Source organism: Gobius niger, assembly GCF_951799975.1.
Source record: "Gobius niger genome assembly, chromosome: 18".
Classification (NCBI taxonomy): domain Eukaryota; kingdom Metazoa; phylum Chordata; class Actinopteri; order Gobiiformes; family Gobiidae; genus Gobius; species Gobius niger.
In genome coordinates this window covers 29,259,576-29,278,785 of record NC_136869.1, presented here as the reverse complement: position 1 = coordinate 29,278,785, position 19,210 = coordinate 29,259,576, and the positions used below count along the sequence as shown (strand labels likewise).

Here is a 19,210-nt window from a genome sequence, read left to right as displayed (position 1 = left end):
CCTTAGGTTTATCTCTAAGCTCACTAAGGCGTGATCTGAGATGGTTATGGAGTGGATTTTACAATTCATTACTTTAGAGATGTCAGTTTTAAACATGAAAAAATAGTCTAAACGGGAATAAACTTTGTGGGGTTCCGAGTAAAAAGTGTATTCTTTGTCATATGGGTGTAAGTTACGCCATACATCTATTAAGCCCAATTCCTGTTCTGCTTTCTTCATTAGTTTTGCTGCAGGTTGTGACTTATGTGTCATTTTACTTTGCGTGTCCATTTTGGAATTCATTACCAAATTAAAATCTCCACCCATTATTGCTGTGCCTCTTGCTTCTGTAACAAAGATTTCCAGTATTTTACCTAGACAGTCTTTGTGTTCTCCTGGAGGATGGTACACATTCATAAGTTTTACACATTTTCTTAGTATTGTGTTATAGTATAATTGTTCCACTGTTGTCTTATTGTTGACTGTTATTTACCTTGTATGTTTTAACAGGTCTCTCTTGCAAATGAGACATTGAGTCTCAAGAGACCACCTTTATAAATAAAGAATAATAATAATAATAAGTGTTATATATTGTCCCTCTATTTCACCCCTTACCAGTACATATCTCCCGTCTCTGTCTACAACGCATTTCTCTTTATTAAACATACAACTTCTTTTTATTAAGATTGCTACACCTCTCCTCGCTGAATTGTAGGATGAGGCAAATACCTGTGCTGAAACTAACTTTTCAAGTTTCTTATGTTCTAGCTGGGTCAGATGTGTTTCCTGGAGAAAGCATATTTCCCCTCCCTCCTTTCTAATATTTTGCAATATGCGTTTCCTTTTGATGGGGTTATTCAGTCCCTTTGTGTTCAGTGTAACAACTTTTATTTTATTCATCTTTGCCTAATTTAGTGGTTAATGGATTATTGCCAAGGCAGACGAAAAAGACTAAACTGAAGAGACAAGGAAAAAAATAAAATAAAATAGAAATGTTTTAAAAAAAAGTGAGAAAAAATAACAACTCGCATTTGTGCTATGTAAAGAAAACCCATAACAAAAATTGATTCATTTAATGTTCCTCTAAGTTTTCCCAACTTCCAAGGGTTGTAACCTCTTATGGTTACGGCATTCCTCCACTGTGTTTCAACTGGGTGGAAGAGTGGGCCTCTCCTGGTGGACCATTGCCACTTGATTTTATTTGAGGCTTTTCCAGGGCCATTACGGCTCTTTCTGAGTATGTGGTAAGCCATCCGCAGACCTCCTATCTCCTAGCTATCCTTCATTTCTAGGACCTTGTGAATGTGTCAAATTAAGAACCCCCCCTCCCTCTTTTTTGTTTTGTTTTGTTTGTATTATTATTATTATTTTCTTTTCTTTTTTGGCTTATTCAGGTGAACTAGCGCAAGTCCAAACTTATAACATGGTCATTTCGCAATATTTTAAACAAATTCTATACAATGTATTTCAAGTCTTGCTTTTATTGGGGTATTATATCAACAACTTAGAAAGTCCAATAAAATCATAGTCATGACCAATAAATGTCTCTTCTGCATAATTACTTGCAGGTTATATGTCCATCACTTGTAAATCAAACATGAAGTGTTCCACTCGTACCTTGTGGTCAGGTGCTCTTTCTTCGATAACGTTGACTCTCTTGTCTCAGGGCGCTTTTTGGAAAGTCGGGGCCGTGGCCTCTGCTCCGCGCGTCTCCGTACTCTGGTCACTCAGCGCCTCCGTAGGCAGTATTTCCAACTCCTGTAGCTTCTGTGTTGCTTCCTCCGGGTTGTTGTAGATCGTCGTGTTGTCATCGAGGAATACTTTGAGCTTTGCTGGATAGATTACATGCGACTTCACCCCCTTTTCACGCAGTTGTTTCCGTATTGGTGCGTATTTGTTCCGCTCGCTCTGGATTTTGGATGTGAAGTCTTGTGAGAAGAAGATACGGTTCCCACCTACGATTATCTCCTTTTTGGACCATGCTACTCGTAGGACTCTTTGCCTCATGTGCCACTCCTGGAAACGAACGACAAATGATCGAGGGGGCCGCGTGGATGAGTTTTCTGACACCGATCTCTGGGTAAGTGAACGGTGCGCTGCGTTTATTATGACATCTTCTATTTCCAGTTTCTCCCGTATCAATTTCATAATAAACGCGGTTGCGTTGTCTCCTTCTAGGCCTTCTTTCACTTGGTATATTCATATGTTATTTTGTCTAGATTTATTTTCGAGATAGTCCACTCTTTCAGACAATCTCTTTTGCTCTAGTTTCATATCATTAATTATGCTGTTTAAAGTCACCTCTCGGTTCTCCAGATGGTCAATCCTCTGCTCCGCTTCAGTCAGGTCCTCGCGCACTTCGTTTACATCCTTACTTAAATGAGTCATCTCACTTGAGTAGTTTTCGATGTCTGTGCGCAGATTTTGAATTTGACCTGTAATCTCCTCTTGGAGACTTGTGAACATTGCTTTGAGGCTGTTTTCCAGAGAGGCTGATTCCATAGTTTGTTTGGAGGCGTTTGTCACCTGTCCAGGCATTCTCTTTGTCTTCGGTTGATAGCGTTGTTTTTGAGTGACTGCACCCGATCTTAGATTCATATCACTCCGGGGTTCTTTCCAGATGTTTTTGCGTTTAATAGATCCTCATTACATTGACCGATTTGGAGATATTTGGAGGTTTTTGAGGTTTAAATCACCGCGCCATGCTTGCGCGTGCCTGCATGCGCTCACCGGAAGTAAGCACCAATATTTTGAAGGAAAAAAATTGGAAATAGTCAAAGGTTTCGTCGGATCGGGGGCCAAAATCTGTGACTTTTCGTCGATGTTCACTGGGTGAAAATTGCGACGCGCGAAAGAAAGAAAGAAAGAATAATATTCTCAAACGAGAACAGTGTTTCCGCTTACGCGGGCGCCATAAACTATATATTTTCGGAAAGTGCTCACGCATTCCTACCTCATGGTAGAGGTCCTGGGTCACTGACTGGCACCAGTCGCCCATTGACTTTTATGGGTTCTGTACAATTACAATGTTGATTTTTGCATTATATATGTATGTGCACGGGACGTGCACGACAAGAAGAGCGCGTTAGTGAGTGTTTGAGAGGAGGCGAGCGCTTTGCGCTTGTTTTGGGCACTCCGCGCACTATACGATTACAAGAGGCCTTTCGCCAGCCCTGAGGGCGCTCGGGCCTAAAAATGATGCAACTGAAAGTAGGGGGGTAAACATTTTGAAAGGAGGTCGCAATGCCTCTCGATTGAGCATAGATAATATCGAAAATATTCCAGCTGTTATCCACATGTCTGCATAGGTTTCCTCTGGGTACTCCGGTTTCCCCACCACTAAAAACCTATGATCACTAATTAATGGGTTGTTGTGGCTGAGAGGTTAAGGCGATGGACTTGAAATCCATTGGGATCTTCCCGCGCAGGTTTGAATCCTGCCAACAACGGCAGGTGTTGGTCAACCCATGCTTTGCATTTTATTTTGGCTTTTACGATTTAACGTGATGAAGCGATTGTTGTACTTAAGGACCATCAGACTGATTCATCAGGTTGGATGGTTGCAGAAAGATTTGGATTTCAATGTGTTTCTCAACACAAAGATGACGAGATGTCAGTAAGAAGCTCTGGGTTTAGACCAGTCCTCAGATGTGCTTTGACCTTCATCACATCTCTCTCTCTTTTAATCAATGTGCTCAGTTTATTTGATAATCATACTTGTTTGAAACACCCCAAACGGGCCCCTTTGTTCAACAACACAATGTGGCCTCGCTTCAAAAGGTTTTCCCTTACAGCCTGGGTATTATTTAGTTCTAGCCTGTGTATAGGCAGATTGACTTTGGCTTTGCATCACACAGATTAATGTTATTTTTCTTCAGGGCAACGTTTCAGATGTGAAGACCTCAGTACAGAACAACATTATCAGGTGTTCGTTCACCTCCACCAACAGCATCTCCAGCAGAATGAGCAGGGGGAGCATCCAGAGGAGCAGCCAGCGCTACTACCTTCTGTTCGCTCATGGGCCCAGCCACAATGGTAAGAAATGTACTGTACCTCCATCCATTTTCTTCTGCTTTATCTGGGACCGGGTTACGGAGGCAGCAGTCTCAGCAAACATCCATCCATCCATCCATTTTCTCCCGCTTTATGCGGGGCCGGGTCGTGGGGGCAGCAGTCTCAGCAGAGATGCCCAAACTTCCCGATCCACACACACCTCCCCCAGCTGTTCTGGGGCAGCTGGCTCCTTTTGACGTGAAGGAGCAGCGACACTACTCCGAGCTCCTCCCGGGTAACTGAGCTCCTCACCCGATCTCGAAGGGTGCGCCCAGCCACCCTGCGAAGGAAACTCATTTCGGCCGCTTGTATTCGCGATCTTGTCCTTTCGGTCATTACCCAAATCTCATGACCATAGGTGAGGGTGGGAACGTAGATCAATCGGTAAATCAAGAGCTTTGCCCCGACTCAGCTCCCTCTTCACCACGACAGACCGATACAGCGACCGCATCACTGCTGACGCCGCACCGATCCGTCTGTTCATCTCACGCTCCATCCGTCCCTCACTCGTGAACAAGACCCCGAGATACTTGAACTCCTCCACTTGAGGTAAGGACTCCCCACCGACCTGTAGAGGGGAAGCCACCTTTTTCCAGTGGAGAACCATGGCCTCAGATTTGGAGGTGCTGATCCTCATCCCGGCCGCTACACACTCGGCTGCAAACTGCCCCAGAGCAGCTGAAGGTCCTGGTTCGTTGGAGCCATCAGAACAAAATCATCCGCAAACAGCAGAGATGAGACTCTGAGGCTCCCAAACCGAACACCCTCCGGCCCCTGGCTGCGCCTAGAAACTCTGTCCATAAAGATAATGAACAGAACCGGTGACAAAGGGCAGCCCTGGCGGAGACCAACACGCACCGGGAACAGGTCTGACTTACTGCCGGCAATGAACCAAGCTCCTGCTGCGTCATACAGGGAACGGACAGCCCTTAGCAGAGGGCCCCGGACCCCATACTCCCGGAGCACCCCCCACAGGGCACCACGAGGGACACGGTCGAACGCTTTCTCCAGGTCCACAAAACACATGTGGACTGGTTGGGCGAACTCCCACGAACCCTCGAGCACCCGATGAAGGGTATAGAGCTGGTCCAGTGTGCCACGACCATTGTTCCTCCTGGATCCAAGGTTCGACTATCGGCCGGATCCTCCTCTCCAGCACCCTGGAGTAGACCTTACCGGGGAGGCTGAGGAGGGTGATCCCTCTGTAATTGGAACACACCCTCCGATCCCCCTTTTTAAAGAGAGGGACCACCACCCCGGTCTGCCAATCCACGGGCACTGTCCCCGACCGCCACGCGATGTTGCAGAGACGTGTCAGCCACGACATTCCTACAACATCCAGAGACTTATGGTACTCAGGGCGAATCTCATCAACCCCCGGAGCCACCGAGGAGCTTTCTCACCACCTCGGTGACTTCAGCCCCGGTGATGGGCGAGCCCACCTCCGAGTCCCCTCTGCTTCCTCATTGGAAGACGTGACGTCGGGATTGAGGAGGTCCTCGAAGTACTCCTTCCACCGCCCGACGACATCCCCAGTCGACTGTAAACCCGCACTGTAAACAGTGTTGGTGAAGCACTGCTTCCCCCTCCTGAGGCGTCGGATGGTTTGCCAGAATCTCTTCGAGGCCGACCGATAGTCCTCCTCCATGGCTTCTCCGAACTCCTCCCAGACCCGAGTTTTAGCCTCTGCGACCGCACGAGCTGCAGCACGCTTGGCCTGCCGGTACCTCTCAGCTGCCTCCGGAGTCCCACAAGCCAACAAGGCCAGGTAGGACTCCTTCTTCAGCTTGACGGCATCCCTTACTTCCGGGCGCCACCACTGGGTTCGGGGATTGCCACCGCGACAGGCACCAGAGACCTTACGGCCACAACTACGAGCAGCCGCATCGACAATAGAGGAGGAGAACAGGGTCCACTCGGACTCCATGTCCCCAGCCTCCCTCGGAATCCGGGTGAAGCTCTTCCGGAGGTGGGAGTTGAAGACCCCACTGACAGAGGGATCCGCCAGACGTTCCCAGCAGACCCTCACAACACGCTTGGGCCTGCCAGGTCTGACCGGCTTCCTCCCCTGCCAGCGGATCCAGCTCACCACCAGGTGGGGATCGGTTGACAGCTCAGCCCCTCTCTTCACCCGAGTGTCCGAGACACGCGGCCGGAGGTCAGACGACACAACTACAAAGTCGATCATCGACCTCCTGCCTAGAGTGTCCTGGTGCCACGTGCACTTATGGACACCCTTGTGCTCGAACATGGTGTTCATTATGGACAAACTGTGACTAGCACAGAAGTCCAATAACAGAACACCACTTGGGTTCAGATCGAGGAGGCCGTTCTTCCCAATCACTCCCATCCAGGTCTCACTGTCGTTACCCACGTGGGCGTTGAAGTCCCCCAGCCGGAGCACTATCTAGTACCCCTCCCAGGGACTCCAAGAAGGCCGGGTACTCTGCACCGATGTTGGGCCCGTAGGCCGAGACAACGGTGAGAGACCTGTCCCCGACTCGAAGGCGTAGGGACGCGACCCTCTCGTCCACCGGGGTGAACTCCAACACGTGACGGCTGAGCTGGGGGGATATAAGCAAACCCACCCCAGCCCGCCGCCTCTCCCCGCGGGCAACTCCAGAAAAATGGAGAGTCCAGCCTCTCTCCAGGAGTTGGGATCCGGAACCCAAGCTGTGCGTGGAGGTGAGCCCGACTATATCTAGCCGGTATCTCTCAACCTCCCGCACAAGCTCAGGCTCCTCCCCCCCAGCGAGGTGACGTTCCATGTCCCGAACGCCAGAAGCTGTGCATGTGGACCAGGTCGTCGAGGCACCCGGCCTCGACTGCCACCCAGTCCTCTCCGCACCCGACCCCTACGGATCCCTCTGCGGGTGGTGGGTCCAGTTATGGGTCACGTCTGCAATCTCTTTTATTTGTCAAAAGGTAGAAGAAAAAAAGACAAATTAAACAGCATGCTTTGGTGTAGGTATGTGTAAAGTATCTATAAATTACAATGGATGCATTTCAAACACATGAAACAACAATAACAGTACGTATGAATTGCATTTCATCACACAATTAAGAAGAAATGATATTTGGTACTTTGTGTTCTTTACCTACTGACAAGACATGTCACGACCATCAGCATGCTAACAGGAGCGCCCTCTGCTGGAGGGGTCGTCGAATTGCGCTTAATGTTTTAATCACATGAGGTCCATGCTCCGCCATCTTCAACATCCCCGAACGACCTTGTCCTTTTACTCCTACAGGGAGCCATGTAGCATCATGGTGAAAATGTGCACATTTACTTCAGAAGTACAGGTTTGGGTTTTTTTCTCTTTCTTTCTTTCTTTCTTTCTTTCTTTCTTTCTTTCTTTCTTTCTTTCTTTCTTTCTTTCTTTCTTTCTTTCTTTCTTTCTTTCTTTCTTTCTTTCTTTCTTTCTTTCTTTCTTTCTTTCTTTCTTTCTTTCTTTCTTTCTTTCAGAAATAATGAAAAAGCTTTTTTCAAATTAGAATCGGGCCGTAAGGCATTGCATTACAGACGTCTGACGTCAGAGTGTCACAACTCAGGACTTTTCCAGGACAGGGCAGAGGGTGATCAACACATCACTGTGCAACTGGCTGCTGGACTTTCTGACGGGGAGACCACAGGCTGTATGTGTCGGCGGCAAGTCCTCCAGAACCAACACACTCCTGTTCACTCTGCTGACCCATGACTGCACTCCAAAGTACGACTCAAACCTCTTCATCAAGTTTGCAGACGACACAGGCTTCATCAGCAACAGAGACGAGTCAAACTACAGGAGTGAGTGAGCAGTCTGGCCATGTGGTGCACACAGAACAATCTCTCTCTAAATGTGGAGGGGAGTAGTGGAGTACTCAGGGAGGAGACTGCGGAATCTACGGGTCAGTTCCAGTCGACTGAGGAACAGTTTCATTCACAGGGCCATCGGGAAGCTGAACTCCCTGCCTCCAAACATCTAGCTGAGCACCCGTTGTTTTATAACATCCATTAGAAACTAATGCTTATGTGTTCATGTGTCTCTCAGGACAGATCCAAATCCACAGGGGGACCTTCGTCAGCAGAGACACGGTGGACATCTCCAAACCAGGACAGATCCAGAGAGCCCAAAGGCCTCACATCATCAAGGCCCATGGTGAGCTCTGCACACTTTAACATGATGTCACAAACATGTCAAAAAGAGTTTGAAGGCCCAAAAGGACTCAGCTCCAACTTATGTACTTTAGACTAACACTGGGCCTTTGGGCAAGACACTTTGACTATGTGCACATGTGTGAGTGAGTGGTTAGTGTTGTGGTTGGTGTCGATGGCTCAGTTTGAATGCTTTCCATCAGCCAGGGCAGGTGTGGCTACATTAGTAGGCAAGGCAAATTTATTTATACAGCACATTTCAATGTGCCTCACAACAACACCATAAACACAATAAAAACACAATAAAACAAATCAATCGATACACTCAAAAAGTTATAAGTTACAAAAATACAAATATATGTATATTAAAACTACATATCAAAAGTAGTTAAAATACCATCAGTTGCCATAGGCAACAGTAAATAGGCACGTTTTCAGCCTGGACTTAAACATAGTCAGGGTTTAGGCCTGTCTCACGTCATCAATGAGGCTGTTCCACAGTTTTGCTGCGTGAAACTGAAATGCAGCCTCACCGTGTTCAGTGGTGACTCTAGGAACCACCAGGAGAACCCTCCCTGTGGATCGCAAGGCCCGAGATGGTTCATACAGCTGTACCACGTCAGCTATATACTTTGGTGCCTGACCATGAAGAGACTTGTAAACAAGCAGAGCTGTTTTAAAATCTATTCTCTAAGCAACAGGAAGTCAGTGCAGAGACCGGAGCACTGGACTAATATGGTCGTAATTCCTGGTTCTGGTCAGGACTCGAGCCGCAGCATTTTGAATGTACTGCAGCTGTCTGACAGCTTGTTTGGAAAGGCCAGTGAACAGACCGTTACGATAGTCCAACCGACTGGAGACAAAAGCATGAATCTCTCCAAGTCCAGTTTAGACACTATGTTATTTATTTTAGCAATGTTTTTAGGTGGTAATAGGCCGCTGATGTAATTGACTTAATATGATTGTAAAAGTTCAGGTCTTCGTCCATGATTACCCATAGATTTCTAACTCGATTTTTTGGTTCAAGTGAAAGAGTTTCAAGATGACCAATAACCTCTAGACAATAACCAAAGACAATGATCTCAGTTGTATCTGTATTTAAATGGAGAAAGTTGTTTTGCATCTACACACAAATCTGTTTGATACAGTGACTCAGTGTATCTACAGGCCCATGTTCTCCTGTATCAGTGACAGAGAGTATCTACAGGCCCATGTTCACCTGTATCAGTGACAGAGATTATCTACAGACCCATGTTCACCTGTATCAGTGACAGAGAGTATCTACAGACCCATGTTCTCCTGTATCAGTGACAGAGAGTATCTACAGACCCATGTTCACCTGTATCAGTGACAGAGAGTATCTACAGGCCCATGTTCACCTGTATCAGTGACAGAGAGTATCTACAGACCCATGTTCACCTGTATCAGTGACAGAGAGTATCTACAGGCCCATGTTCACCTGTATCAGTGACAGAGAGTATCTACAGACCCATGTTCACCTGTATCAGTGACAGAGAGTATCTACAGGCCCATGTTCACCTGTATCAGTGACAGAGAGTATCTACAGACCCATGTTCACCTGTATCAGTGACAGAGAGTATCTACAGGGCCATGTTCTCCTGTATCAGTGACAGAGAGTATCTACAGACTCACCTGTATCAGTGACAGAGAGTATCTACAGGGCCATGTTCTCCTGTATCAGTGACAGAGAGTATCTACAGACTCACCTGTATCAGTGACAGAGAGTATCTACAGGCCCATGTTCTCCTGTATCAGTGACAGAGAGTATCTACAGACCCATGTTCTCCTGTATCAGTGACAGAGAGTATCTACAGGCCCATGTTCACCTGTATCAGTGACAGAGAGTATCTACAGGCCCATGTTCTCCTGTATCAGTGACAGAGAGTATCTACAGGCCCATGTTCACCTGTATCAGTGACAGAGAGTATCTACAGGCCCATGTTCTCCTGTATCAGTGACAGAGAGTATCTACAGACCCATGTTCACCTGTATCAGTGACAGAGAGTATCTACAGACCCATGTTCTCCTGTATCAGTGACAGAGAGTATCTACAGGCCCATGTTCACCTGTATCAGTGACAGAGTATCTACAGGCCCATGTTCACCTGTATCAGTGACAGAGAGTATCTACAGACCCATGTTCACCTGTATCAGTGACAGAGAGTATCTACAGGGCCATGTTCTCCTGTATCAGTGACAGAGAGTATCTACAGACTCACCTGTATCAGTGACAGAGAGTATCTACAGGCCCATGTTCTCCTGTATCAGTGACAGAGAGTATCTACAGGCCCATGTTCTCCTGTATCAGTGACAGAGAGTATCTACAGGGCCATGTTCTCCTGTATCAGTGACAGAGAGTATCTACAGACTCACCTGTATCAGTGACAGAGAGTATCTACAGACTCTCCTGTATCAGTGACAGAGAGTATCTACAGACTCACCTGTATCAGTGACAGAGAGTATCTACAGGCCCATGTTCTCCTGTATCAGTGACAGAGAGTATCTACAGACCCATGTTCACCTGTATCAGTGACAGAGAGTATCTACAGACCCATGTTCACCTGTATCAGTGACAGAGAGTATCTACAGGGCCATGTTCTCCTGTATCAGTGACAGAGAGTATCTACAGGGCCATGTTCACCTGTATCAGTGACAGAGAGTATCTACAGACTCACCTGTATCAGTGACAGAGAGTATCTACAGACCCATGTTCACCTGTATCAGTGACAGAGAGTATCTACAGGCCCATGTTCTCCTGTATCAGTGACAGAGAGTATCTACAGACCCATGTTCACCTGTATCAGTGACAGAGAGTATCTACAGACCCATGTTCACCTGTATCAGTGACAGAGAGTATCTACAGGCCCATGTTCTCCTGTATCAGTGACAGAGAGTATCTACAGGCCCATGTTCACCTGTATCAGTGACAGAGAGTATCTACAGACTCACCTGTATCAGTGACAGAGAGTATCTACAGACCCATGTTCACCTGTATCAGTGACAGAGAGTATCTACAGGGCCATGTTCACCTGTATCAGTGACAGAGAGTATCTACAGACTCACCTGTATCAGTGACAGAGAGTATCTACAGACCCATGTTCACCTGTATCAGTGACAGAGAGTATCTACAGGGCCATGTTCTCCTGTATCAGTGACAGAGAGTATCTACAGGCCCATGTTCTCCTGTATCAGTGACAGAGAGTATCTACAGACCCATGTTCACCTGTATCAGTGACAGAGAGTATCTACAGACCCATGTTCACCTGTATCAGTGACAGAGAGTATCTACAGGGCCATGTTCTCCTGTATCAGTGACAGAGAGTATCTACAGGGCCATGTTCACCTGTATCAGTGACAGAGAGTATCTACAGACTCACCTGTATCAGTGACAGAGAGTATCTACAGACCCATGTTCACCTGTATCAGTGACAGAGAGTATCTACAGGCCCATGTTCTCCTGTATCAGTGACAGAGAGTATCTACAGACCCATGTTCACCTGTATCAGTGACAGAGAGTATCTACAGACCCATGTTCACCTGTATCAGTGACAGAGAGTATCTACAGACCCATGTTCTCCTGTATCAGTGACAGAGAGTATCTACAGACCCATGTTCACCTGTATCAGTGACAGAGAGTATCTACAGACCCATGTTCACCTGTATCAGTGACAGAGAGTATCTACAGGGCCATGTTCTCCTGTATCAGTGACAGAGAGTATCTACAGGGCCATGTTCACCTGTATCAGTGACAGAGAGTATCTACAGACTCACCTGTATCAGTGACAGAGAGTATCTACAGACCCATGTTCACCTGTATCAGTGACAGAGAGTATCTACAGGCCCATGTTCTCCTGTATCAGTGACAGAGAGTATCTACAGACCCATGTTCACCTGTATCAGTGACAGAGAGTATCTACAGACCCATGTTCACCTGTATCAGTGACAGAGAGTATCTACAGACCCATGTTCACCTGTATCAGTGACAGAGAGTATCTACAGGGCCATGTTCTCCTGTATCAGTGACAGAGAGTATCTACAGACCCATGTTCTCCTGTATCAGTGACAGAGAGTATCTACAGACACATGTTCACCTGTATCAGTGACAGAGAGTATCTACAGACCCATGTTCACCTGTATCAGTGACAGAGAGTATCTACAGACCCATGTTCACCCGCTGTCAGTGAAACATAGATCTGAGTGTCGTCAGCATAATTGTGATAGGACACGTTGTTACTGGATATTAATCGACCTAATGGAAGCATGTACCACAACTATGCAGATGGCACTCAGATCTACGCGGCACTGATACAGGTGAACATGGGTCTGTAGATACTCTCTGTCACTGATACAGGAGAACATGGGCCTGTAGATACTCTCTGTCACTGATACAGGTGAGTCTGTAGATACTCTCTGTCACTGATACAGGTGAACATGGGCCTGTAGATACTCTCTGTCACTGATACAGGTGAGTCTGTAGATACTCTCTGTCACTGATACAGGTGAACATGGGCCTGTAGATACTCTCTGTCACTGATATAGGTGAACATGGGCCTGTAGATACTCTCTGTCACTGATACAGGTGAACATGGGTCTGTAGATACTCTCTGTCACTGATACAGGAGAACATGGGCCTGTAGATACTCTCTGTCACTGATACAGGTGAGTCTGTAGATACTCTCTGTCACTGATACAGGTGAACATGGGCCTGTAGATACTCTCTGTCACTGATACAGGTGAGTCTGTAGATACTCTCTGTCACTGATACAGGTGAGTCTGTAGATACTCTCTGTCACTGATACAGGTGAACATGGGCCTGTAGATACTCTCTGTCACTGATATAGGTGAACATGGGCCTGTAGATACTCTCTGTCACTGATACAGGTGAACATGGGCCTGTAGATACTCTCTGTCACTGATACAGGTGAGTCTGTAGATACTCTCTGTCACTGATACAGGAGAACATGGGCCTGTAGATACTCTGTCACTGATACAGGTGAACATGGGCCTGTAGATACTCTCTGTCACTGATATAGGTGGACATGGGCCTGTAGATACTCTCTGTCACTGATATAGGTGAACATGGGCCTGTAGATACTCTCTGTCACTGATATGTAATGGAACTTTTGGATCCTGAATCTTGTGCAAACAGTTTTACATCCACGTTAAGTAATTTAATAAATCATCACACAACTACATGGAAACCAAAACCGAAGAAGAAGAAGTGTCTCCCTTGGATCAGTGCTGATGTCCTCCAGTTAATGAAAAGGCGTGACCTAACCTTAAAACGTTCCTTGTTGACTAAAACCAATACTGACCATCAACTCTACATTAGTCTGCGGAACAAAGTTACATATGAACTGCGTAAAGCAGCATTATTTCACGCAAATAATAGATGAGGCCAAAGGAAATGGCTCAAAAATGTGGCAACAAATTAATAGATTAACCAATCCATCCAAGGACAATAATACCAAAATAAAGTGCCTTAAAGAGGGGGTATTATGCTTTTTTCAGCCACATAGCACCAGTCTATATCACACTACAATGATGACCAAACCTTCTGTCGGTCTGTCAATGCAGTAAATTAGAATAACTGCCTTGTATAAAATTGCTCTCTCAAAATGGCCGTAGCGAATGACTTGAAATAGGCCTCTGTCTCTTTAAGAACCTCTGACCTTTTCCGACACGCCCCCTCCACACGCTGTCTGTGGCATCACAACAACACTCCGCTCGTTGTCTCAACAGTATTGAAACTACGATCGGTGCATTTTATTTTTTATTGTTGGAAAGGAGCTACTGTTTATCACTTTGTGAACAATGGCCACACAGGATATGATTTGGAGACGAACCTTCCACACCGGACGCTTGGAAGGGGCTCTTGCCTGAAAAATAACTGCTGTTTGGAGGCTTCTCTTTGCATCTGCCATGCCCTATGGATCTCTAACTATACCCCCATGGACGACACCAGGATCTGCAGGAGCCCATACGATTCAAAAGACGGACATTATCTGTGCATGTGGACAGTGGTTTTTCGAGGTTACCCGTTAGCTTGTTATAATCGACTACAGCTCATTGTTGATGAAAAGTCTGCAATAAACCACAAATGTGTAAAGCCAGGCTCATTGTGTGATCATCGTAAAGGCTGCTTCGAGTAGTTGCTGCTTTATTGACGTTATTTGTGCATAATATGCTGCCTGTTTTCAATGAATGTTGTGAAGGTGAAGGTTGTTAGCTTGTCGCGGCTAATAGTGCCTTAGCTCCGGGACAAACCACTCGGCTACGACTCACTGTAGATGAAATGTGAGCAATAAACTACAAAATCAACAAGCCAGGCTCCGTGTGATCATCATAAAGGCTGCTTCAAGCAGTTGCCTGTTTTAGTGGCGTTTTTAGTGCATAATATGCTGCTTGTATTCAGTGAATTTTCCCGTTAGCTTGTCGCGGCTAGCTTGTTAGCTCCGGGAGAAAGCCACTCGGCTATGACCCATTGTAGATGAAATGTGAGCAATAAACTTCCAAATCAAGCCAGGCTCCGTGTGTGATCATTGTTAAACGGTTCTTTATGTGTGTGGTGGTTTTATTGACTTTATTTGTGCATATTTCTCGTTTTCACGTGATGACTCGAGGTTTAGCTTAGCATTAGCTTTCTCCGGAGGCTCTGTGCATCATCAAGGCCCAGCGCAGAACCAGACACTGAAATAAGTGTTCTTGTCACCGGTTTTAATCCTGGGTGTTTCGGTAACAGAAACACTGATGTGTCTTTGTAAAAGTCTGCTGTGGCTCCGGTTCACAACACATGAAGCTAATCCTCCATGATGACTCTGTTTACATCTTAGGGCTGGACCAATGGCCGCTGGCTGCCCTGCTTTTTGACCACAAACGTGGTGGCCGCCATTGCTCCGCCGTTGCTGCAGTACCTCCATATCGCCGCTAGGCCCCCATTGAAAAGCATTGGACTTTAGACACGTTAAAAACTACTTTAAAGCCTGGTTTCAATTGTTTCAACGCTAGACTAGGCTAGATCTTCCTCCTGAGATAACGCTGGGTTAATAACAATATATGAAACCAGGCTGGTTTTCGTAATATGATTTTTTGAAATCTCGTATTTAATGAGGCTCGGACTGTTAGCATTGGAGCAGCGCGAGCTACACGTCACGCAAGGGCCGAGTCTACGGTGAAAATCCCGCCCGTATGCCCTTTTTAGGAACATGCTTCGTCAGAGCTGGGGAGGGGGAGCCTGTAAATCCGCCATGAATTGCCCCACGGCCGTGGTCATTCTGGTAAACGGGGAGGAGTGAGCATAAGACGTCCATTATTTTCTACAGTCTATGGGCTGGACACTGCGGGGAGGGGGTTCTGCTGAGGGGCAGTGGTTGGTTACTCGGCTGGTGACGAAAGGTCGGAGGCGTATCCTGGAGGTCGAGGGCCTTCCCTGAAGGAATCAGGCGTTTTATCCCTAAAATGGCCGCCATCAGAGTTTTTACAGATTACTCGAAAATACGTGAATGTGCCAAGGCAACACTTCAGGCATGGTTTTAATGAGGGAATGACATCATAACATGATGTAAAGCTTGAAAAAGTCGATTTTGCATAATACCCCCCCTTTAAGGAAGGTGATAATTTAATCTGTGAAGATAGATTTATTGCATGTTCATTGAATAGATTCTTTATTGAATCTGTGCATGCCTTAGACAGTAAATTTAATAAAATAACATTATTAAATGAAAACAAAAACTCTACCTCCACTGATGCCTTCAAAATCACAGAAGTATCGAAAAATGATATATGTAAAATAATAACCAATATGAAAAGCATTTCATCCAAAGACGTAAACAAATTAAATACTAAGCTTTTTAAAACATATCTCAATTATCTGTTAGAACCCATAACTCATATGGTAAATCTTTCGATTCGAACTAACATCTTTCCAGACTGCTGGAAAACAGCATTAATAATTCCTGTATTCAAACATGGAGACAAAAATATTGCATCAAATTACAGGCCAATTGCCATCCTACCCATGGTCTCTAAAATTATTGAAAAAGTTGTTGCTGATCAGCTTGCTGTGTACCTCGAAAATCACAGTTTATTATATCCACAACAATTTGGGTTTAGACCCAAGTTCTCAACTGAAATTGCTAATTGCTAGGCTATGTCATCGGGGCAGTCTTCCTATACTTAAAAAAGTCCTTCGACACAGTCAATCACACCATCTTACTGCACAAACTACATCAATTCAATCTTTCGCCTGAAACTATACTGTGGCTCAAATCTTACCTCACAGGGAGGACTCAATGTGTTTGCGTCAATGGGGTAAATTCCAACTTTACGAACAACCCTTTTGGAGTGCCTCAGGGATCAGTACTAGGGCCCCTGCTGTTCACCATGTACATCAACGATCTCCCTCAGTATTGCCCCAGTGTGTCTGTTCAGATGTACACAGACGATACAGTTCTGTACGTGCCTGCTAAAACACCGGATGAAGCAGGCGTCCATCTGACTTGTGCATTACAAGCAGTCTCAGAATGGCTCACAATGTCACATCTCACATTGAATGTTCAAAAAACAGTATTGATTTGTTTTACTATGTGCAACAGGATAAATAGTGATTTCCAGGTGACCGTTTCTGGTGAGAACATTCACCAAGTCAACGAAATCAAGTATCTTGGTATAATTCTTGATCAAAATCTTAAATTCAATTCTCACGCAAAATACTTGGCAAAAAAAATCAAAACTAACTTGAATTGCTTTTGTTTCATTCGTAGAGATATAACTCACCATACAGCCAAATTATACATTACACTGCTCACAAAAACTTAGGGCACACTCAAAAAACACAATGTAACTCCAAGTCAGTCAAATTTCTGGGATGTCAGACTGTCCAGTTAGGAAGCCACGCTTATTGTGAATCAATTTCACTTGGTGTTGTGGAAAGGAAACAGACAACAGGTGGAAATGAGCGGCAATTAGCAAGATCACTCCAAAAGAGGAATGGTTTTGCAGGTGGTGACCACAGACCATTTCCCTGTCTTCATCCTTTGTACCGTATTTTTGGAACACTTTTGCATTTGTCCAGTGTTCTCACCACTAGAGGCATCATGAGGAGCATCTACAACCCACAGAAGCTGCTCAGGGAGTGATGCTCTTCCAAAATGGCACATCCAGTCGTGCTGTGGCAAGAACGTTTGCTGTGTCTCCCAGCGCAGTGTCCAGAGCATGGAGGAGATACCAGGAGACAGGCCAGTACACCTGGAGACCTGGGGGGGGGCGACCGAGGTCAACAACCCAGCAGCAGGACCGCTATCTGCTCATTTATGCACGGAGAAACAGGAGAAGCACTGCCCGAGCCCTACAAAATGACCTCCAGAGGGCCACAAATGTGCATGTTGGTCCTCAAACGGTCAGAAAGTGACTCCATGAGGGTGGTATGAGGGGGGTATGAGGGGGGTATGAGGGTGGTATGAGGGCGTTGGGCCGGTGCTTACTGCCCAACACCGTGCAGCCCGATTGGCATTTGCCCGAGAACACAGCGATTGGCAGATCGGCCAATGGTGCCCTGTGCTCTTCACGGATGAGAGCAGGTTCACCCTGAGCACATGTGACAGACGTGACAGAGTCTGGAGACGCCCTGGAGAACGTTCTGCTGCTGCAGCATCATCCAGCATGACCGGTTTGGTGGTGGGTCAGTGATGGTCTGGGGAGGCATTTCATTGGAGGGCCGCACAGCCCTCCATGTGCGAGCCAGAGGTTCCCTGACTGGCATTGGGGACCGGGATGAGATCCTCAAACCTATTGTAAGACCATATGCTGGTGCTGTGGGCCCTGGGTTCCTTCTGATGCCTGATAATGCCAGGCCACATGTGGCAAGAGTGTGTCAGCAGGTCCTGCATGATGAAGGTATTGATGTTCTGGACTGGCCTGCCCGTTCCCCAGACTTAAATCCAATAGAGCACATCTGGGACATCATGTCTCGGTCCATCCATCAACGCCACGTCGCACCACAGACTGTCCAGGAGCTGACTGATGCTCTAATCCAGGTCTGGGAGGAGATCCCTCAGGAGGACATCCGTGGTCTCATCAGGAGCATGCCCAGGCGTTGTAGGGAGTGCATTCAGGCACGTGGAGGCCACACACACTACTGAGGATGATACAGACTCGTTTGAAGGAATTTCTACAGAATTTGGATCAACCAGTGACCTGATTTGTCACTTTGATTTTGACTATAATTTTGGATCCAGACCTCCAGGGGCTGAGAATTTGATTTCCATTTATCATTCTTATGTTATTTTGTTCTCAACACATTGCCCTACACTATGAATAAAGATTTTCATCCAAAAAATTGAATTGATTGACATCTAGGATGTGTTTTTTGAGTGTGCCCTAAGTTTTTGTGAGCAGTGTATATGAATGCAATGATTTTGCTCTACCACTTGGTCCCAAGTCTCTTCAACTACATTGAAACCCTTATGGTCTTTATACAAAACAACTCTTAAGGTCTTTGACAAGAAACCCCGACACTGGCATCACTGTGAAATTATACAGAAGTATAAATTCTTAAATTTCGAAAATTTTATTAATTTTAACACTCTTAAACTATTTTTTAAGTGTCTGAATTCTGACTCACTCCCACATTCAGAATTTGCCGTGCATATAAACTGTACCAACAGAGCTACAACAAGAGGTGTAACCAATGGTAATTGTATTGTTCCAATGTTTAGATCGAGCTTTGGTCTGTCGGCCTCCTCAGCTGTCGGAGGCTTTGGAATCATTTACCAACAGACATAAAAACTAAAAACTAACGATACCACATTTAAGATGAAATTAAAACACTACTTAAAATCCACTCAACATTGTTCTCATAAATAACAAAAATGATTAACATGTATGATTTCTTCTGTTGTCATGACTTGCGTGTCATGCATGTCATGTTTTAATATGTACTGTTTTTGCTTTAATGGACAGGTGCACTTTTGCAAACGCACTAAAATCATTGCATCTGGTTTGCCCAATGTACATGTGATGTCCG

The 19,210-nt window shown here is 45.8% G+C and overlaps 1 protein-coding gene across 1 annotated transcript in view; it reads left to right on the top strand.

The window, feature by feature from the left end:
- The window catches only part of LOC306977937 (putative ferric-chelate reductase 1), a gene marked incomplete at its 5' end in the record, with an annotated part of 79,405 nt that overhangs the window by 38,539 nt on the left and 21,656 nt on the right, over window positions 1-19,210 (top strand). The window contains 2 exons of the mRNA XM_079576375.1: window positions 3,858-4,014; window positions 8,064-8,171. Of these exons, the coding sequence (XP_079432501.1) occupies window positions 3,858-4,014; window positions 8,064-8,171 (265 nt within the window). The remainder of the gene's footprint in view (window positions 1-3,857; window positions 4,015-8,063; window positions 8,172-19,210) is intronic.